The sequence below is a fragment of the Brachionichthys hirsutus genome, unplaced genomic scaffold, assembly GCF_040956055.1.
Source record: "Brachionichthys hirsutus isolate HB-005 unplaced genomic scaffold, CSIRO-AGI_Bhir_v1 contig_700, whole genome shotgun sequence".
Classification (NCBI taxonomy): Eukaryota; Metazoa; Chordata; class Actinopteri; order Lophiiformes; family Brachionichthyidae; genus Brachionichthys; species Brachionichthys hirsutus.
In genome coordinates, this window is record NW_027180374.1 from 38,980 (window position 1) to 61,775 (window position 22,796).

General features: G+C 39.7%; 1 protein-coding gene across 1 annotated transcript in view; it reads right to left on the reverse strand.

Moving 5' to 3' along the window:
• Positions 1–22,796, reverse strand: part of LOC137914203 (serine-rich coiled-coil domain-containing protein 1-like) — an 85,305-nt gene that overhangs the window by 18,579 nt on the left and 43,930 nt on the right. The window contains exons 8-9 of the mRNA XM_068757807.1: positions 21,232–21,309; positions 17,784–17,864 (exon numbers count right to left, since the gene is read on the reverse strand). Coding sequence (XP_068613908.1) covers positions 17,784–17,864; positions 21,232–21,309 — 159 coding nt within the window. The remainder of the gene's footprint in view (positions 1–17,783; positions 17,865–21,231; positions 21,310–22,796) is intronic.

Here is a 22,796-nt window from a genome sequence, read left to right on the forward strand (position 1 = left end):
ATTCTATTCATTATTATTCATTTCCATCTCTCTACCCTGTTTTGCTTTCTATCACTCGTTCATGACAAGTGAATGACGACCAGACCGGTTGCTCTGACAGTTCTGGAACATGCCTCAGATTGTGTTGAGGTTAAAGACGATGCCTGCGGATTGATAGGAGCCTCAAAGTAGTACCGTCTCGATCAAGCCCATTTCCCCTGATCATGATCTAAATCTAATGTTCCATTCGATGACCAACCATCGAATGGAACATTTATGAATCCATTTATCCTGATTAAATTTTTTATTTGCATCATTCATATATGCAGTTTGTTTACGCAAACACGTTGATAAATTAAAAAAAATGTAAAAACAAAATAAGACAGAAAAAGAGTCTTGGTGGCATCATCCTACACTTTATCATTACCACTGCTGCATTGCTGTCTTACTTCTCTTACACAGAGTTGCATCAATACTAGATAAGTCAATCTATCCACCCACCTCAAGCAGACAGAGAAGGAGTTCAAAATGGAGTAAGACAGAATTACTAACAGATCTCATCTTGAATTTTCAAAGATCCAAAGCAGCTTGGCATCGGTTCTTTAAGGAGAGCAACCAGCCATTTCAGTTTTGAACTCCACTTTTTAAACTCTCTTCGGTTTTTGTAAAGGATAAAACTTTAAGGAAATATTGTTAGCACACAGAATTATATTGTGGGAATGTGCATATGGTCATTGCACTATCCATGAAAGACTGTCACTGTAAAATAAACATATATGTACACCCAATAATGAAGTACATTATGGTGCATAAAAAAATGAATATCCCATTTGTACATCATAGTCTTCCAGTCAAATACCACACACTCTCATGCAATTGGTGTCTGTGGGTTAGACATTAAAAAAAATATATATATCCCCCTGTTGATCCCTGCGTGGACAGCGCTGGGTGTGGTCGCAGACTCAGTTCAGGTGTGGGAGCATGCGCACCTGCTGGCTGAATAAAATGACGTGCTAACAAGAGTGAAAAATATAAAGAAAGCACTGAAGTCTCGTCTCATCTCCTGCCCCGTTTATTAATTGTGTTTCTGTGACTTTGTACGTGACAAGAGTCTGGTGGAGTCTGAGTTGTTGCAGATTAAGATTGTAGGTGAAATATTGTTGTCTTGGAAATAAATAGCAAGTCGGTCCTTCAACATACTCTAAAAAGAAGTCTGATTAGCCTAATTATAATTCTCAGTTGTGAATTGACCCTCTGCTGGGACCCTTTGAGGGGGGGGGAAGTTACGCCATCTTTCTTCTAATTTAACCTGTTTGCGCTTTGGTTTTGTAGTTTGTAAAATTCATCCTTCTTCCACCTCCTTCAGGATGGCCATCAGTTCTAGAAAAACAATCGATGTGAGGGCTGTCTCCACATAAATCAGTGGATTGTTACATTTGGCCCTTCAATTCTTGTTCACCAAAATACTTTATTTAAACTGATGGTCAAAGGTCAAAATAATGGTTATAAAAGACCAACTAAAAGTCCCTGCTCATGCAGATGCTCAAGATTACGAGTTAAAACAAATCCCATCGTAAAATGTGAGGTGTTGCTAATTAATAAAACCCGGAGTCCTTGTGCTGAGAGCATCTTAGTCTGCATATGGTCTATGACAGAAATGCATAGTCATTATATAAGAATGCTGAATGAGAAGGAATAGGTTCATGTTCTCTGACCAGTTAACATAATTACATTAGATTACAGAGATGGAAGACACAAACTGATGTTGTTTACAGCATTTTATACTTGATCTGTCCTGCACACTGCAGATGAGGTGCACTGGGCGCACACTTTTTAGAGAAGACAATATTAATTTTTCTCTCCTTTGGTGAGCTATTGCTCTCCTGTGCCACTGTTTTCACTATTTAAGAAATATGTGATGAGCAATGAGACGAGCTGGGAGTTAATAGTTCATCTTCTCACCCATCTGATTTACAGCTCAATCTGCTCCATTCTGTCTTGTTCTTTGGTGCCCAGAGTGCTGCTTTTGTATTTGAACAGGAATAACAAACTATAAATACAACAAGGCCTTGTGTTTTGTGCTTTAATTAAACTCTTTCCTTCAATACATTCAGTGTTTTACACTCTTGTTTTCTGGATGATAGATTTCTGCAACAGATGATTTCAAATTGGTAACATTCTATTCAATGTGCTTTATTTGAAGTTGGCTGGCTACGTTTTCCCCACTGCTCTAAAACTTTGTGCTACATACTGGGCAATATTAATTATGATTAATGGAATGCTTAATAACTTCATACTGGTGGACTGCCGGGTGTATTTGTGAGGAACTCTTCTTTATGATGATATATGTGATGTGTACATGAGATTTTCTCATGTGACTGAGAACATTACAGCGGGGCCCCATTTCTCCATCCAATCAATCTTCATTATACATTTATCAAATTTTCTTTTTTTCTTGAATTCCATTTCTCACTCGGCCCCATCAGCCCGCTATCATTAACATCTCTCTACATCAATGGCTGCGCTTCCCTGAATTCCTGCCCTTCCCTCTCTCTACCAGGCAACATAACCCTATATTTAAAGTGCATGTTTGTTAATTTGGTGTGCATGTGAATCATTATAATATCCTGCCCTCTATACACACATCCACATTGGTAAATGTAAAGCACGTGAGCCCAGAAATTAGCCTGCTGATCAATGGTTCTTTTATGAAGAATCATGGTAAGAATATGTAGAAACAGAATTCTGAAACAGATATTGAGGTGCTTGTGGGCAAAGAGGTGGTTGGAAAGCACATAGGCAATTAATACAAGGACAGCATGTGTCTGATCATCCATCATTCAGTGTTATCTGCAAATATAACCTGTAGGCATTCATAGTATGTTTACAGCCTGACTACCGGTACTTCATATTGTGTTAAAACCCTTTTTTATTTTTTTGCATGGCAGACAGCAGTATCTGCTACGTTGAATCAGAATGGAAGTTTGATCATTGAATACTGTTTATTTAATATATTCATTAATTTTTGGTATGGTGATGGATTATGATCAGGACTGTGATAGCTGCCACCACATTTAATTTCCAACTTCATGCAATCCATATGTTCAGGTGGTGAAGATGTGCCTGCCAAAAGACTGACGGTGTACAGAAGCCCGGCTGTTCCTGAATGTGACAAAAGTATTGCCAACAAAACACACACCAGATAATTAATACAATTACATAGGGATTATCACATATTTAAAAATACTTGCAATGAGCTTGATATAACCCATCCTAGCCAAAATGTCAAGCACTCTAGTACATAACTAGATAGAGCACATACCTGGGAACAGCATGAATCCCTCATGCCCAGTTAAGTGTACTGTAGCTAAAGGAAGTGCTTGGTTAGTTTCCAGGAGAGTTTAAGCAGCTTCCTGTTGTGCTCCAAGGATAATCCCATGTTTTTTTTCCATCAAGACCCTCACATGCTGAGACACACCAGCTGTTCTCCCACTTTAACACACCAACACAAACTCTCAAAGAAAATCACATTGGCTTCACTCTGGCTAATACAAGACGGTGAAATAGGGGTTCACAAGTCGTGCACAAAGATGCATTGGCAGTGACGGCAATCAAGCACACGCGGGTGTAGATTTTTCACAAACTTGCTGATGAAATTATGCGCTATGATCTAACGGCAAAGTTTGATCAATCAATCAATTTTTAATTTCCAAAACACTTTGAAATCATTAATCTATCATCTTATCTCCGCAGGACATCAATCAGCCCATGTATCGGGAAGAAGGGGTGGGTAAAGATGAGGAGTCAGGAGTAAGTGAGGGCTACAAGGGCCAACACTCACTTCACTATCACTCATTATTTGCTGTTGCTGTCTTTATCATTCTACACTTTCCTGATAGAAACAGCAGTATTTATTAAATTCTATAAAATACCATATAGTCATTCTGATATTTAAAAGAAATGTGCCAGCTTCCTACAAATTAACTTCATGTGGAATAAATTCTAGACCTACAATCAATGAAGTGTCTTCTGTTGTTGTTATTATAAGTAGCGGAGTCACATTGTAAATAAAAAGCAAGGCTGAGGAATGGCTATGAAGATTATTCACCTATCATACATCAAAGATTTATATAAGCCTTACATAATGCATAAAATGCAGCGTGCAACAAACAAAGACTTAGATAGAGGAGAATGACAAATATGACTTGTCATGAAATATAGCAACCAGATCTGTGCCAACTGGGCAGGGAAAATCACAGCTCAGCAAATCACCAGCCATGAGTCAAAATGGTCAACCTGTTGCTTCCCTCAATATGAATGACCTGTCAGAAGCAGTTAAATCATATAGCTGGGGGGGGGGGCAACAAATCAAGGCTGATTAGAAATAAATAAATAAATATTCTGCATGCTGATTTTTATGGCTGTTGTCGGTACATCAAAGGAGGCAAAATTGAGTTTTCACATTTCATCAATTTAAATTGACATGAGAGATTCAGATGAGAAATCAAATGGTTGATTAATTCATTTTTTTCTTCATCATTAGTAATTGCTCCTAAATCATTGCAAACATCAATAAAGGATTAGAAAGCGTTGTCTCAATAGACAGTTGTTGTTAGGCTATTAATCCTATCCTTATCTACTTTCTTTTTCCTCTTATTTTTCTGCATCCACACACGTTGCTGCTAGACTATACCGATTTACCCACCTTTGAAGTGAGAGGAGGATGGGAGGAGGAAAGAAGACTTGGCAGGGATAAGGGAGTCACTTGAGAGCACTGAAACCCATATAGAATTAGATTGCTTTGGAATACACCCATGCGGTCACATTTACCATAGTGAAAGTAAATCAAATGTTCAGCTGTCTTGATTGGAGAAGGAAACAGGCTATGCAATGAATGGTTAGATAAATGATGGCTAGATGGCAGATGGCACATACAAACCCGGGCCAGTGGTCAACTAATCCCTGTCTGGAGGGCAAACCGACCGTTAAATAGTCTATGACCTGCCAGACTAGATCAGTCGATTACAAAAGAAATGAAATAGTAATAATAATGGCTACAAAGGAGCAACACATTCATATGGATTTCATGTCTTGTTTCAAAGATGGTGTCTTTCATAACAGGTCTAACTTATATTGAATGATGAAGAAAAAGTGCCCAGAAGTTTGTAGTTCGACTGAACCCAGGGAACCCATACCTGTTTTATTTCCTCCGTCATACCATGCTGCTTACTGTTTCCAGTTGGAGATAGACATGTATGGATGAAAGAAAACATAAGAGGAGACAACATGTGAGATGGCGTAATGAGATGAGTGAGGCGGCACATAGAATACACACAAAACAATACAAGTGTGTATTGTTTTAAATGAACTACAGAAGACAGCTGGATACTCAGAAAACTGAACTAACACTTCAGTAGTTGCTCAAAAAGAAGCAACTTAACAATATGTGTTAGCAAAATGTATCGATTTTCAAGCGCGTTCAAAAGACTAATTGAACTCACGATGTCAGCCAGTGGCATAAAGAGATGCAATGCGACAGTAAGAGAGCCTTTTTGAACTATACAGCATTTGTGCATGTCACATGCATAAAAGGATATCATACAATCTAAGAGGATTGTGGTGTATAGATGTAACAGCAGTATGTTAAGAAGAAGGTTCACACCAGATCACAGCAGCAGTCTAACCCCAGTGAAGCTGATCCCCAACAAGAGAAACACATACATCACAGCAAAACACAAAAAAGCATCAGAAGTAGAAGAAGAAAAAACTGTAAATTCTGCTGAAATTTAGATCTGATAATGGAAGTGAGAAGCCAAGAAAGGAAGCAGGACTTGGGATGACAAGCCAGTAGGAGGTCTGGAAAGGAGAAAAAGGAGAACAGTGGCAGATGAGAGGAGGATCAAAGACCAAGACAACAGGATAAGGAGAGGAGAAAAAATTACCACAAGCCCTGACTATATGTGATGAGCTGTAATTAGTTACTTGTGTTTGTTCAGCGGTATGTTCGTAATGTTGGTGCAGAAAATCTATAAAGTATTCTGATTCTGATTTATTCAATGGGCTTTGCTTGTGCTACAAATACAGAATTGATTTGAATAAAATATGTCAGAGAAGTGAGACAGCATTTCTCCTTCAAATAGAAAATTTGCCACTTGTATAAATTAGTCTGCAAATAAACTGCCATAAAGTGGTAGTGTATCATCTGTGGATCAATTGCTACATGGGCAATTACACTACAATGATGTCACTTTGATGATGTCACTTTACCTGGTCTACATGCTGAGGTTATTTACAAACTGACATAAAAAAAGATATTCATATGATCATCCTCCAACCCTCATAGGCAGAGTTAATCAATTATTCAAGTTGAATACATCAAGAAAATATTACAAACAATTAATTTTAGATAAGCGATAAACAGAGTGCGTCATTAAGCAGAGGTAAAATATATATGAACGTAGCATGGTTTACTGAGAGTGAAAATAGGAGTGAAAAAGTGACCAAAGTTAGAGGGAAATATCCTGATGCCACCTTAAAATGTGAATCTGTTCTTGACCTATTACAACATATCTAAAGGGATGCAGACACGTGCGCACCCACCCACACACACACAGTTAAACTCTAAGTATGTTAACCGATGTCTCAAATAAATTAATATCTGCCCACAGATGAGGTGTTTGGTGCTGAGAGCTGAAGAGTTGGGAAGAGCAGAAGGGAATAACTGAGAGAAAACATGACAGAGGGGAAGAAAAACAGGTGGCGGCAAAAAAAAAAGAGCGACAGAGAGGAAGATAGTCTTTTTAAAGGAGAGGAGAGGGAGCCAAGAGGCATAAAGGACCTTTCTTCATTACTGATAAGAGCAGTTATAGGTCTGCAATATGGCACACACCTCTGCCAGAATGCACGTGTGCAGGTTGTCCACACTAGCAAAGCAACACACACCCTGAATAGTTTGTACCTCCTGGAGCCTTTGAACAGTGATTGCTCTCATCTGTTATTCACCTCCACTTTGAATGCACAGTATCTAAAGGACATCGCATCTGAGCGTTTCAGTGGACGCGGAACACTTTCCGATAGCATCTCAAGATTCAGCTGCCTGTGGAGAGTTTAAAATCTGACATGGCTTCTGGTCCGCACAATAATAGCAACAGTTGCTCATTTTAACTGGAGCACATTGTCTTCAACAGCCCCCTTTGATTTTCTTTGTCCTCCATTACTTCTCCCTGGATTTACTTTTATTTACTGTCTCATCACATCCCATCCTCCTGGTGTACACCCGCTGTCACTGTTCACATAATTATTTATTAACATGTTTATTCCGCCACCGTCTCTGTCTGTTGCGGCCATCTGTGCTCAGCTAGGTGCTCCCCTCCCCTCTGCTTTTCTGCCCTGCCCGTGGGGGAGGCAGCCGTACAGGAGGCCACAGATCAGAGGCTCCTACACAAACACAGGCATGCTCTCTCCTTCTCTGTTCTTATTTCTTTGCACACAAAGCCATACTTTCACCTGCTGACAAACCCCTCCTCCTTCAAGCAGCCCCTGGGGCTAGGTGGGGTTAGATGGCGCACAGCAGTATCCACCACGGTCCCTTCTGTCCTGTCCTTTACTGCTGTTCTCTATCGGTCAGTTGGGGATACTGGATAGAAAAGAAAGGGGTGGTAACAGGAGTGGATTCACCTTGATGAAGATATTTCGAGGGCATAATAGGAAGTCAGCACATTTTGGGGCAAACTAGATAACTAAATACACTGTGAATGCATGATGAAGTTTTAAGCAGTAAATATGGAAAACGGTAATTACTGTTCCTTGAGCTTTTGAAAAACTTTCTCCTTCGGTGCAGAGTTCAACATTAAGAAAATCTATTTTCATGAAGTCACTTTTTCCACGATATAAATCTTTTTTGAATTTATTACAAAGCGTCAAATAACAATAAATAATAGCTAATTATCGTGTAAATTACCAATGTATGGTAGAAACTGCACCCACTTCCTCTTTCATCAGTCGAAATGTGCTTCACTTGATAAACATCTTTACCACAGCATTCTCACGAGAATCAGAACAGCAATGCGCCGGTGCAACTCTAAACAAAGAAGAATGCAAAAAAAGCCATCTGCCGCATTCCGTGTTCATTTCTTTGTGAGTACTTCCCCAATAAAGATACAACATTCTCCAGTAATGTACTGTATAACCTGAAGGATCCATCTGACTGAGTGCCATGTCCTCCATGTTGTGATATGACCAAGGGCGGAGGACAGAGAGAGTGGGAAGAAAGTGACAGATTGGGAAAACAAGGCGAGGGAGGGAGAGAGAAGAATAGAGGGGGGGAAAGCAGTGAAAGCATGAGGGACTGCAGGGAGATTGTCATCATGCATCCATGATCTCAATAAGTAAACTGAACAAATATTCCATATCGCTTCTCCTCTTCCTCTGCTCGTTTCACAAGCCATTCCGTGTCCCCTGTCGTCCATTCCCTGATCATGATCTCTATCTGCTGTCTTCTTCACTTCTTGGCAGTCCGTCTCCGTCTGTCATCTTCTTTGCTCCCCATGACAGTGTTCGTTTCTCTCTGCATTTTTACAACACATCTCTCTCACAGCATAATTATTTTCTCTTTAAATTCTTGGCTCTCAAAGAATAATTGTACCTCCCTGTGTCCTTTTTGCCATTTTAAGTCCAATTGTCTCATTCCAGGTACAATACTTTAAGGCATGCTGGTGATCTTGGTGGCCTCTATCAAAAGAGTGGAGAGGAATGTGGCGTGGGGGTTCTTCTTTAGGAAGGTACCTCATTAATGTGAATGGCTCACGGGAGAGCTTGTATATGTGTCTCGCTCTATAATTAGGAGTCACAGTGAGTAGCGCTGTGGATCAGAGATAGATAAGTGTTCTGGCAGCTAGCCAGTATTCAGTATTCTCTCTCTCTCTCACACACAAACAGCTCCCACCTCAGTGGTTCTCAAATGGCAGTGCAGTTTGGTTGTTGGGAGTGGTTTGGCGCCGGCCTTCTCCTTAATGCACCACCTGCAAGGGGCAGGGGCCAGTTGGATGCATCCATCATTAACCTGACGACATCCATCACAAGCAGAAACCATATTCACATAATATGTACACAAAGCCACCAGCTCATATGCTTGTCTAAGGCAGACAACGGATCCTCACACACATGGGAAAAACTCAAAATAGGGAGCCCACATTCAACTTCAGAAGGGAGAACTGACGTGTGCAACACACACACACACACTTTATACAGCATGCCACCTCCACCTGGGTAAAGCTATCTTTCATCTCATTGTGCCACTGGGCAGGCTTGCAAACACACACTCTTTCATTCCTCCACCTGCTACCCTTTCCTCTTGCTTTGAACAAAGTGGAGCACCCCACCCCCCCCCCCCCCACACACACACACTCCGCCATCACATGCACAGCTTAGCTTGGCAACCGACAAACGTAGAGGTATGTTTACAAGGCACTTAATCACACAGTGTCAATGTATTTACAATTATATTTAATTCATAAGAGTTCATAACAACCTCCTGTGTCCAGGCTTTATGGGGTGCCACAAAACACTCCAAATTAATGGAACAGTTTATGACTTCACAGTTTCAAAACTGTAGCTTAGATATAGTGTCTGTGCAGCTTTACGATGCAATGGCTTTACATTTACCATTGACTTTACAATAAATGCAGTCTTTTTTTTGACAGGTATCTATAGTGGACATTTTATGAACTGCATCATGGGACTTTTGTGGCTTCAGCAATCAGCGACGGTGGTTGCAAGTTCACCTTGCTGAATACACAAATAAGGATTAGGTTCAGAATCAGTCAGAAACTGACTAATAATTCAACAGCACAGAATTATTGTCAGTCCTTGAGGAGTTTAATGAGGGAAGAGAATCACCAATACACAAACACAGACACACACACAAAGGGATTTCTTGCAGCAAATCTTGATGCTTATGTAAAAAAAAACAAAGGCATGGAAACGTGTAGGTGCCCGTGCACGAATTAAGCAAAAACAAATGAACCTCAAATGGTTCCTTTTGTCCCTTAACCTTCAAACGTGGGAAAGGCCTTTTAATGAAAGATGCACACATGCCACACACAACTTTGTTCAAATTACATAAACAGCTCCTTTGTGATTTATAGTTAATATTAGAGTTGCCCATTTTGTGGGTGTGCATGTGCAGTGTAGTCATCATGTGCATTCACGAATGCCTTTGTCTATGATTGTGTGCACATGTTATAGGAATATGATTGTGTGGAAATGTTAAAGCTTTCTGAACAGCTCAACTAGGCCAGGAAAGGTTTGGGGACAGTTTATAGTGCAATGACAATGACAAAGGTTAAAGGGAATTCTGGGACTGCATCCACATGTTGGTGCTCTTAATTCTAAAGCATGCATTCAAAGTTGTACTACAATGCACTACGGGTAGGTGGGCCGGAGCCAGGTAATAGACTAAGTAGTTCTCACAAATTCTGAATGTCAAGTCAAAACACTGAACGATAAAAAACAAACAGTGAGAACAATAAAGAGCAATTTGCTAATTAATAATTAGTTGTTTGTTTCGTATGAATACAGAATATAGGACTACAGAGGAGGAGGTTCATTTTACCGACTCACGATTCAAATGATCTGCATCGTAGAATTATAATAAAAAAATGTAATTATCTATACGAATCACAGATGCTTGAGCAGAGATTTTTTTCCTTCTGATTTACCGGTAAACTACAAAAATGATCCTTTCAATATGGGTTGGGATTATTGGGAAAATAGACAGCATTCCTGTCTACATTGCAGGGCAAGGCAGTGCAGGTGGCATTCCTCACTCAAAGGGTCTCCATGCAAGGTTTGATTTACACATAAACTGGCCTAATCTATCCACTATTATTTCACTTCACATAACTCCCATTGGCTTCTGTAGCACGTTATGTTTAAATGCACAAAACTATATAATAGGGGCAGATATTACAGCATCATTGTTTTTTATATTCAGACACTTACTCCTACTTATCTCTTTACAAAATGTAGACAGTAACAAATATCAAAACCAGTATTTGTCAAATTATTCAGACACTAAATGTATCTAAACCAATGGAATACGCACTAGTTGCTAATTTGCGAAATAAAACAATTGTAGATCAGAATTTAGGCAGGTCATGGACAAGTGTAGATCAATCAAACCTCTGTACAAAGACCCTCTGTTCACCTGTCTAGTTCTGCACATTAAGGTAGGTGACTACAAGACACAGTCACGTCCAGTGAGGGGATATCAGAACAGAGACACTCACTCAGTTGTCTCCTTGATGACAATGTGGCGCTCCCATGCGCCTTGATGCCCTGAAAACAGAAGATATGTTGAAGCCCACTCAATAACAAGAGGGAATTGGAGACAAAGAGGGATTGTTATTAGATCAGAGGATAAAGAAATACTTTACGTTGGGGTACTTCACAATAATCACAAATTTACCTCAAATAGAGAATAGCATTTCTCATTATGCATAAATAGCTGAAAGCATGTCTGTGCAACCTTGAGTGTCAGCGGTATGAAGCACCTCAAAAAGTTTCATTTGGCTTTCCGTGTGGTCGCTGTTCCAGCACACACTTCATGTGACTCACGTACTTTCATGCATGCATCCAAACACTCAAGGCGACAGTACTTGTCTGCTAGCTTCTCTTTCATTTTAAAATCTGCCAATGTGTCATTCACCTCGCCTTTCCGTAGAATGGTGGAAAACGCTTTGCGTCAATGGCACTAGGTTTGATGAAAATGAGAACAAATATCCCTTCATTATGAAGGCTAATATGTATATTTGCCTTAGGCTGTCTTCACACTAGACTAGATGGACAAATCAAATATATTATTTCAATGCGAGTCATACGTCATTAAATATATATAAGCCAAGGTAACATGTCAGAACTGGGTATCAAGACCTCTAGTCTTTCGATGAAGTGTTGTTCTTCATGAGCGCACACACACCAATTTCTTTACCAAACACTGCAAATGTTACTGTAAAACCGATTCCAGGCTTAGAAACTCTGGGACAGAACTGCAGTTTTAGATTTCAGTCTTTCCATTATATTTCCCTCAACATTATCAGCTATGTTAGTCATATTAATGTCCCAGCTGGCGACGCTGTAGCCCATTGACTAATTATTTTGAGATCCAATGGTGTGAAAAAAGGAGCATAAAATATGATTAGAAAACTCCTTTTGCCTTTCAGATACCGGAGAAAACAGTTGGTCAATAAACTTGCATTTAAATGATAATTTGTTATCCTGCTGCTCTCATAGTAATTTATTTCCAGGCGTCTAATTCTAATGTGGTTTCTACATTTTGCTGGCTGCATATTAATGGAATCGACAGTATTATGTGTCTTTCAATAAGAAGCTCTACTAAGGAGCTAAGGTTTAAGTGCATATTCATACATATGACGACTAATATTTTAACTTTAATCAATTTGTTTACTTGCTTTCTTTCTGAGTGTTACAGGGTAGTATTTATAACCCTCTCTATGTAACTGGCGCCTGAAACCAGTGAAACAGGAGGAACGAGGGACCTGCACACCTTCTGTAGGTAAATAAATCTGCCTATTAGAAGCTATAAATTTAACTTCATAGATTAAATCTTTAAAAAAATTCCCTTAATAAAAGTGTAATAACAACTCATCATTGATAACTGTATTGTATTCGCAACTCCGTAGAAAAGCAGCAATGTGTGTGTGATGTGTGTGTACTCTGTGTGCAGCATGCAATGGCAATAATAAAAATGTATTCTTCTATCCATCCTTAGCTGCTCTATTACTCAGTCGAGCTGCACAAAATGATCTAGATTACAGGAATAGAAGTCACAATCAGCACTGGACTCTGCATCCTTCTGCTTAAATTAGCACAGATGTGGAAGCAATGATGATGCAGGCTCATATGATCTATGCTATTATATATTTTGATTCAGGGTTCCCCAGCTCCATTAACCAGTAGCTCGGCAGTCAAGTTTGTTTGAGCACTGTCTGCTGAACATGGTTTACGTTACCATGTGCAACAATAGTCGGTGGAATAAGTACAGACAAGCCAGACCCAAAGCTTTTCCTTTCCGCTGACCACCTGGATCAATACGGACAAAAATGGCAACAATAAAAGCAAAGTAAAAGAGTCAATGGTTGCATTGCTTTAGTTTGTACACATGTTTTCCTAATTATTTTTCCACAAAGGCATTAGTCATTAAGTGTTGCTATAGAATATATGGCAAATATTGGCAGAAAATTCGAATGATGAACACACCACACCTAACGTAATATATAAACAAGCATTATAATTTCATTAATCGTTCCTGAGCATGATGTATTTTCCTGTATCTCTATCTCACTCAGACACACAAACACACTGTTTCACTTGATTGTTTCTGTTTAGTTAGTTAACTGTAGTGGAGGATGTTTTGATGTGAGAGGAGACCTTTGCTAACTGTAAATTAGGAGCCGTTTCTGTTACTGTCAAAGCAAGTTTTGCTAGAAAAGGCTCCGTCTGGTTTTTAATGGCTTCAGCAGGACACTTGAAGGAAACGATTCTCTTTCACTTTCACCAGAAACATCAAACAAAGGACATTAAATTAAATGCTAATGTTCAGCAATCTACACTTTGGTTTGACTTTATCATGCAGTTACATTACCATATAATATAAAATTGTATGTACCATTATAGAAGGTTTTGACCATATCGTCCATTGGATAGTAGCAGCCATTAAATATCAAATGGTGTCATTGCTTTCATCCATGGTTTCAGTAATAAGGACAAGATGGAAAATCAACTCCCCCCAATCATTAACAAATAAGATTTATGCACACACCTGGACTCAAACCTGTTTCCTTTCATTTTTCTCTATGAAATGACCTCATCTATCCCCAAGAGGTTTATTCCTCTGCACACAAAATAACTCACAACTCTTCGAGCCTCAGAATATTTGCTTTGAGATGGTGAGAGGAGGATATGGAATATAAGTCAAAGGGGGAACAATCTGCATGATCGACGTAAATGTTTCCCCATTCAAATGTGATACCTAACAAACATACGATGAGAATCCTCAACTATGCCCTCCGCTTCCTCATTCTTTTCAGAAGGATAGAAAAAAGTAAAGTTGCATAAATCTATGGGGAATAAAAAAAAATGACAGTCATAGAGTGAGAAAGACGGGGCGAGAAAGAGAACAAGAGTGAGCTAAACATAAAGAGCTTTGAGTCCCTCTATAAAATGTTTCTTATAAGAATGCCCATGAAATTAGCTTGCTTCAATCGATTCAATCCCCTCAAAAACAGCCACCATACCTCCAGCTCTGAAGAGTCTCTGTGGGACAGAAAATAGCTTCTTGCCTTTTCGCTTTAACCCTCTTCTTTTCTCTTATACTTTCTTAGTTTCCTTTTCACCCAAACAGCAGTCTATATTGGCTCACTGAAAGAAAGTGGAGAGATCTTTAAGTGCACAATAGGTAGATGGGGGGTCGGCCTAGATTTTTACATTGTGTTTGGCTCGCACATTAACTGCCACTTGTCAGCTTCAGGTGCATGTCTGGGTTCAGCTTGGCTGCACTTTTGACAGGTCTCCAAAAAGTGGCCCAGATGTCCCAACTATTGGAAACTCTCCAGTTTGCACTGATGTTGATACGCCATTACCTCTATCGTAATTGAATGTGAGCAAAGCCGCTTGAGAATCAAGTTTAAATGTGCTTTAAAAGGTAAACGTCAGCAAACTTGAGAAACCAATTATGCAATGTACACATTTAGAGTCGCTAAAACAGACATTCTATTGAATGCTGTCTTTTGGTTTTTGAGGAGACTGTTACATATTAGATACAAACCAATGGACAGACAAGGGCAACTGCATACGACCACGTTGGCTGAATAAATAAAGAAGCAGAATGGTATCTGGTAGATTAAGAGCCCAGAGCCAATGTCAACATGAGAAAGAGAAAAAAAATACAGTAGGAAAACAACAAACAGTGTGTGATAAACACAAAATGATGCATTAGGACCTTTTTCTTCAACTGTGAAACAAGATTAATTATGCTGTGATATAATATGAACTCAAAATTAATGCAAATCATTGAAGAGAGCAATGGGGGGGTGACCAAGAGGAGCAAGGCATGAAATCATGAACCTTCCTAGACATCCCACATGGTAGCCCAACCCACAAGGTCATCCTGTTAAAGACGAATCAACGGAATGTTGAAGCAAGTTGACATGAAGTAGCATTTCAGTGGGACATGACATGAGCTATCCTAAGGACAGAGTGTCGGATGGTTGGGAAACCAGGGCAGGAGAATCCCTGATGCAACGCCTGGATAAGAAAACTTCTGAAAGCAAACTTCCACACTCTCAGGGGAAAAACTAACAAAAGCAGGTGAGGGAGAGCGGAGAATCTGAAAGCAGAAGGACATTCCACAAAAGATGGAAAGAAAGGTAGAAAGAGAGTGCGATGAGAGAGCTGGTCGACCTTGTGGAGTAGCAGAAACAGTAGAAATAGCTGCCCCACTTGTGGACACCTTTTCTGTTGCTTGCCGAGTGTCCTCGATGCACTGTGGTAACTAACCTATATAGGCCTGCTTCATGCTGCAGCACATCCCACAAACTCACTATCAGGCACTAGTCCCTCTGTCTCACAGTCATGCACACGGGAGAAGGGAGGGGGAGGCTAAAATAAGGCTGCACATGCTGTAGCTACTGCTGAGTTAAGTCACCTGTGCTGCTAGCCTAGCTTGCTAGCGGGCAACCAGCTGCTCCTCTAATTAAGAATCCATCTTCTCAAGGATCCTGAGCATATGGAGGACTCTATGGCCAGGTACCAGTTTTATAAGAGACACTGATGCCACACGTTGGAAAACTAGCCAGACTTCTAAAGTTGGACGTTGTTTATAATTAGGACAAGGTTGTTGTGGTCCTGAAAAGACACTACGTACTTGGGGAATTTTACAATACCTCAACATACTTACACTCCAAGACAATGACAAGGGCACTTAAGGCTTGCACTACTCCTCTGTCAAATAACCAATAGGATGGCTGCTATGGTAATATTATGCTGTTTTCCACCTGCGCAGTAGATGAGACATATTGGCACTACTTGAATGCCAATCGTTAATCAAAATAAATCAAGCCAAAGAGGTGACACAATCAAGTGAATCTCAAAAAGATTAAATCTATCCTCGTATACACAGTGGGATCAAGGACAGACACCCGCCTGGTGAGGTAAATCAAGGTGAAATTCACAGAGGTAAATCAGAAGGTCAAACAACATAGTCCATTGTTTTTCTGAGCTTTAGTCCAGACAACATCTTAACAATGAACAAGTGACTACATACATTAGTTTAGCTATACTCCGTACATCTTGTGCTAGTGTGCAGAATTTTAATGTGCAGATGTGAAACATCGCACAAAAACAAACACGACACTGAGTGAATTATAATGTCTGCGTAAAACTATTAGACTAAATTTGCTTTGACACCTTCAGCACCTTCTGTCTAAAGCCGGAACCATTGGCTGCTTCACAAAACAAGCTCACTCTGTCTGTCGCACCTTATGCATAGGCATGAAACAAATTTGCATGATAGAATACATTACTCACATATCCTCACACATATATCAGTATTAGTCAGTAATCGCAGATAGCACACAGGAAGATACATTGGAGATTGTATTTGCCTTCATATGTGTCCAGGAACAAGAAACCATAAATAAATGGTGCAAAAATGAAATGATCCATCCGTCCGCCTTACGGGTCATGGGTGTTGCTGGAGCTTACCTCAGCTGGCTATGGGTGAGAGGCCATATACCCCGGACATGTCGCCAGAGCAGACAACCACTCACACACACACACTCATACACTATAAGCAACTTGACCTGAGGAAACTGGAGAACCCAGAGAAAGCCCATGCAGACATGGGAGAACATGTCTGTCTGTCCTCCACACAGATATGATTCGTACCCGGTACCTTCCTGCTGTGAGGCGACAGCGCTATGTCTCCGTAGCAATTAACAATTAAACTTAAAAATAGCAGCGGTGAAAAAGTTATTCTGTGTTTTGTGCCATAAAAATCAACAGAGGTTGAGTTTTATTTCAGTGCAAATATATACATTCATTTATTAAGAAAGGTCAATCCTTTCTGCTTTGTATGTATCTGTGTGACTTTTGCAGCTATTTGCTTGCACAATGGCACAGCTTTCACCCTCCAGCAATGTTTCTTGCCAACATAATACACAGCAGCGTCAAATGTATAAAAGAACTTTGTGAGGAGAGGAGGAAATGGAAAAAAATGTGTTGTCCAAGAAACAAAGAAACAGACCCTAAACTCCACTCCTGTTTCATAACAAGAAGCCATTTTTAGACAATCATCCATTAAGTCTGCAACGTTCCCATAATGTCAGTTCCTCGGGAAGCCAAAGAGGCCATGTCAGCTGAGGATGCTAGGCAGGTAGGATGCAGCACAGCAGTCTCTCCTTACACTCAGGGAATTGGAGGAGCAGGTAGTGGACTATAATTTGAATGTCACTGCAGTACAACGTCCTTATGGAGAGTAAGATGGATTAGACTAGAGCTCAGTGTGAGAAAATGTTCTTCAAAAGTTAGGAAAGAAAACCGAGAAGGATGGAGGCTGTGACTCAGCATAAAGTTGCATAACCAGAAATGTTACAACAACAATAAATAGGGCTTTAGTTAGCGACATGAAATTTCATTCTTACCCAGAGCATATTTTCAGCGCCAGAAGTGCAGAATGCTATATTTGTGTCTCCGTGCGTGACAAACAGTAGGTGTGTGCGTCTCACCTCTGGTCCCATGTGTTCGGTCTGTGTTGTGCGGTCAGTCATTTGGCAGTCTTTCATCTTCAGGGTAGCTTTGGCACTGTCCTGCATACAAAACAAACACAGACCCTTCAGCCGTGTCCGAAATCGCATAAAGAAAGAACATTAAAATACAAATAAATCAGAACAAACAAAAGCTCTCCCAGCAGACGCGTGCGGCGTCTCTGCTAACAACACTTAGTATAGTGGGTTTCCACTTTAAACAACCTCAATGAAACAAAATCCCCAGCTCCCCTTCACTGTTTCTTCCGGAACGCTAAGAGGTCATAAAACTGGGCTGAATTGCAGGATAACTTTTCTACAGCCAAATACTGGAGGAGTACTCCTCAAAGCGCATCAGTGGAGAAGAATTCATAAAAAACATTGACAGCAAGTTCTGGCCGGCCTGCTAGAGAGGCCCTTCTAGGACATTATTAATAGGTTTCCTTTGGCATATTTACAGACATCGGCGTAGTGCTGCCTCTGTCCTTCAAAAGACTGCACCTTTTCCTTGACCAAGAACCTGTCGACTCCTCAGAGTATTTTAAAAAGGCTGGTTGCAAGTCCTCTGAATGAGAAGAACCCAGCACCGGGGAGCATTTTATTATGATGTCACTAATCATTCTGACATGTCGTCCCCCCCCCCCCCCCCCCACCTTCTCTGCTGCTCATGGGTAGGGGATTAGAACAGGTTACAGCGGCTGTGAGCCACAGAAAAAAAATCATTAACCTTGATTAAAATAATCAGCAACATTAAGGTACAGTATTATAGATGTTTAAACATAAGGGCAAAAAAAAGGAAAATTACACCACAGCTCGAAGCCCAAAGCTACAGAGTCCTGTCTGGCAGCAGTGAGCTGACAGACTGAAATAAAAATCGGTTTTCATTAGTCATGGCTACATGAAAGGCAAAGAAGACTCTGCAGTTGGATGTTGCAGTTGGAGTATGGCGCTTCAACAAAATGCACAGCAAAGAGGCAGAACTCATAAAAAGTGACAGGTAGTGATGGCCAGCCAGCCAGCACATCCCTCTAGGAAATAATTAATAGGTTTTTACTGGCAGGTTTACAGACGCAAGCCAAATGAGGAGAGCTGTGGGGATGAGCTCCCTGTTCCTGATCCTTAACATAGGTAAGATATCCCAATAAGTCACTCACACGTAGACGCAAATTTACCTTTACACATATTTATAAGCAAAACATCCCAAATGTTCACTAGAATTTGAAGGAATGACAGAATTTATGTTTGTTAAACGCATATGGTGCAGGTAAAAATGAGGAGGCCGAAGAGGCCGTGTATTCTGTATTCACTCTTAGACTTCGTGTGATATTCAGTATCTGTATTATTATCAACAAATCCAAGGCAAAAAAAAAAATAACATTGATTTGATTCTTGTGTGCTTTATGTCTCTGGTGTGGCCCGATATTATATCTCATTCCTATCAGACGTAGCCTTTATTATGTTACAAAAACATTTAAAAACACTTCAATAAGCCACACAGCTGCAGAGGCTGAAATGCTCTTCCATTGCCATGACAACTGCAGTTTATTTTGATTGACTCTCATGTAGATCATATTCTGAAATAAATACTCTCTACTGCTCCAAAGCTACAGTTGGAAATAGTCCCCGACTTATAATACTAATACAAATAAATCATTAAAAAAAATAAAAAAATAAACTTGCTACCATGGGAAACGTCTAATTCTTCTTATAAATGTTAAACGTTGATAAAGGTAAGATACTGTTCAGCACAATCAGTCATGTCCTCAGAGACAGCAGGGTGAGATAAATAGATAAATACAATAATAAACTCTGCAATTAACAAGTTATTTTTGTGTCCATGTGTAGATTGTGTTACACAGCAATCTTCAGAGCACATTTTTGTCAGATTAACGAATACAGCTCCATTTTTGAAGAGGGCATCATCAGATAAGGGACAATCTCAAAGTGTAAATAGTGGGTAAGTCTGGACCCAGCAGTGTTTCATGGAGAGGCTGCTTGGGTGGCCTTTTTAAGTCCTCAGGTAAGGCTGAGTATGAATACAAATTTGCCTGGAACTCCGCATTATGTGCACACAATGCTGAATATAGGCCGCACAGACAGAGGAGAGAGGATGACAGTGAGGTGCTGCTGACGGAGGAGGGGGGGACAGTGTGTTATCACAGTCGAAAGAGGACAAGAGACAAAGGAGAGCGAGCGTGAGATAAAGGCCGAGTGAGAAAAATTAGATTGAAAAATGAGAGTGCCAGAACGCGATCAAACAAACAGATGCCAAATGAGCATCAAGTCAGTGACATCTCTCACAGCAGTGTCATAAAGCTGGCACATTAGCCCGCTAAGGCCTGGCATAATGTCTGCACTACACTGCTTTGATAGAGCATTAAAGACTTGTAGATGACAAACAATGTTGCCAAATGGAGCATTTTTGCAGATAATCCAACAATTGAGACGGGTTAGACAACACAATACTCTTTGAATGTAAAAATCATACAATTCATGAGTATGATTTGGCAATTCCAAATATGCAACCATGGAAATAACTCGGTGCTTCTCATCTTTGCTAATATACTAAGCAGGATGCTTAAGCTAACAAATGAGATTAAAATGGGATCCCTGGTGCCAAGTTGTGACATATTCATTGTGTGATTTGTGACTTTGAGCCATCCATAAAGGTATTCAACATTTAATGCCCCCCCCCCCCCCCCACCCCGGATTTTTCTCCTTCCTATCACTCCACCCTCTGCTGTATGTAGATCATCATGAGATTGTTAATTTATTAACAAGAGTAAAACTTACTTTGAAGTGGTTTTAAACTTTCTATGAAAGAAACATTATTTAATTCTTGCAGGGGAAATTTAAAAAAAAGTGCTTCAAAGGCCATTCGTTTTAAATTTATAGGCATAAAATAAATACAGAATTCTAAAAGCATTCAAAGATATCTCAATTATTCATTTTAATTTTAAAAAAAATAGAGAGCAAGAAAAAGAAACTGACAGAGATAACATTAGGGGTGCAAACCTCCCATTTATCAAAGTTTCAGTGTGAATTGCTTCTCTTTTTAGCAGCTGCAAAGACTGCAAAAGCATTATGTTTTACTGGACATGTTTTTAATTTTCCAACACTGCACATCCTGTATAAATATGGTTAATTTTACTACTTGTATTTTTATTACATAATTTTACTCTCTGTGGTCAGCTTGCTCTTCTCTCTTGCTTTTATCTTATCAGCATAATATTGAGTGAGAGTGAGATGATAAAATTAAGTCATTTAGACAAATTAAGCACCGTCCCTGGAAAAGGTTGATTTGGTGCAATGATTAAAAGTACCGGTAATCACAATTATTTAGTCTACACAAATGGTACACACAGTGACAGTGCAGAAAACATTTTCATTTTGTATTGCATTCATATTTGTACCTATCAGTGGACCTTACCAGTTCACTCTGGAGTCTGTGAATGATTTCATCTTTCTCTTTCAGTTGTTGCAGCAAGGCCTCTTCTCTGTTGGGGTCCTGAACAACAAAAGAGATGGTGTGTTACACATTACAGAGGGCACAATGTATCCATGAAGCCATTTTGAAGGTTTATGTGTAAATGCAAGTGTTTTATGTCCATTTATGAGCATTTGGTTTCTTTCTTGTTATTGTGTGTGAGTATAATAAAGTTGTCGTGTGGTGCATGCAGGATTTTGATCTCTTCCTTGCACTACTAATGTGTTCTATTGAGGAGCCCCAGAGTATATGACCTTGTTTGGCCAGGGAACGTTACTGTAGAGAAGACTGAGAGGAGCAACAACGAAGAGGGAGGAGAATAATAATAATGCTAATAGTAATATGAAGTAAAATAACCTTAATTTTACACAGCAGCAACAAAATAAAAATGTCTTACAGCAAAATGTATTTGGTGTTCACAAAGTATAATTTTGCTGTGATTGCTTTTCTTAAATAAAAATATTTAAAATGACAAAAACACTGAAGTGAATACAGAAAAAAAAATCTTCCAACCAGATTTCTATTGTGAATTATTGTGAAGTCCTCCTCAGACCTTACCCAGACTGTCAAACAACCAGCTCAAGTTGGACCATCAACTTAGTTGATCAGTTTTCATTTAAATATTGAACTCAATTGAAAAACCTACAGATAAGACTCATGCACAAAGACTGGCACTGCAAGAAGGAAAGAAAAAAAAACAGAGAAACAGATGAAAGAAATGTGTGAACAGCAGAAGGAGTGATAAATGGAAAGAACCAAAGGACAAACAGATGGACGGTTGGGTATTACCTATTGAAGAACATAAGACCAAAAGAAAAAGAGGGAGGGGGGGGGGGAAGGTAGCGGGAAGGAGAGGACAGAGAGGGCCTGAGGCAGAGCATGATGGTCTGAGACCACAGGGAGCCATCTAGCTAAAGGACAGAAAAAGAGTAAGACGGAGACCACAGGGAACCATATCGCCACGACAACCGTCCTTTTAATGACCTGTCTGATGCAAACATCGGATCATCACACCAACTCTAATCAGAAAAGTGAACAGTTTAAGAATAAAGTCATTAATAACACTGTCAAAATAAAGAATAAGAAACGTATCAGCTCTAAGAAAATGATTCAGTTCAAAAAATAAAAATAATAAAAACACGTCATGAATCACAGAGATTATCTGTCAATACCAATTCAAAACAAATAATATCATCATTCAGATTAAGTTCCAGACAAACCTCAACCTCGTCTGGCCACCCAAAGAGTAAAAGGTGTTCATACCTGTTCTGAGAGGCCACATGTGAAGGTGGATTAAAATGACTACACTCTTATTCTATTGATATAATTTAAAATATTTGGGAAAAAATAGCTTGGCAGTGAAATAAATATCTGTTTCATGATCGTACAAGCCAAACAGAAAAAGGATCATGGGCATTATCCCTTAGAATTGAGCACTGCACCACTTTTTCAATGATTTCTAACATAACAATGCAACTTGGGTTCACATAAACAGCAGTACTAGAAAT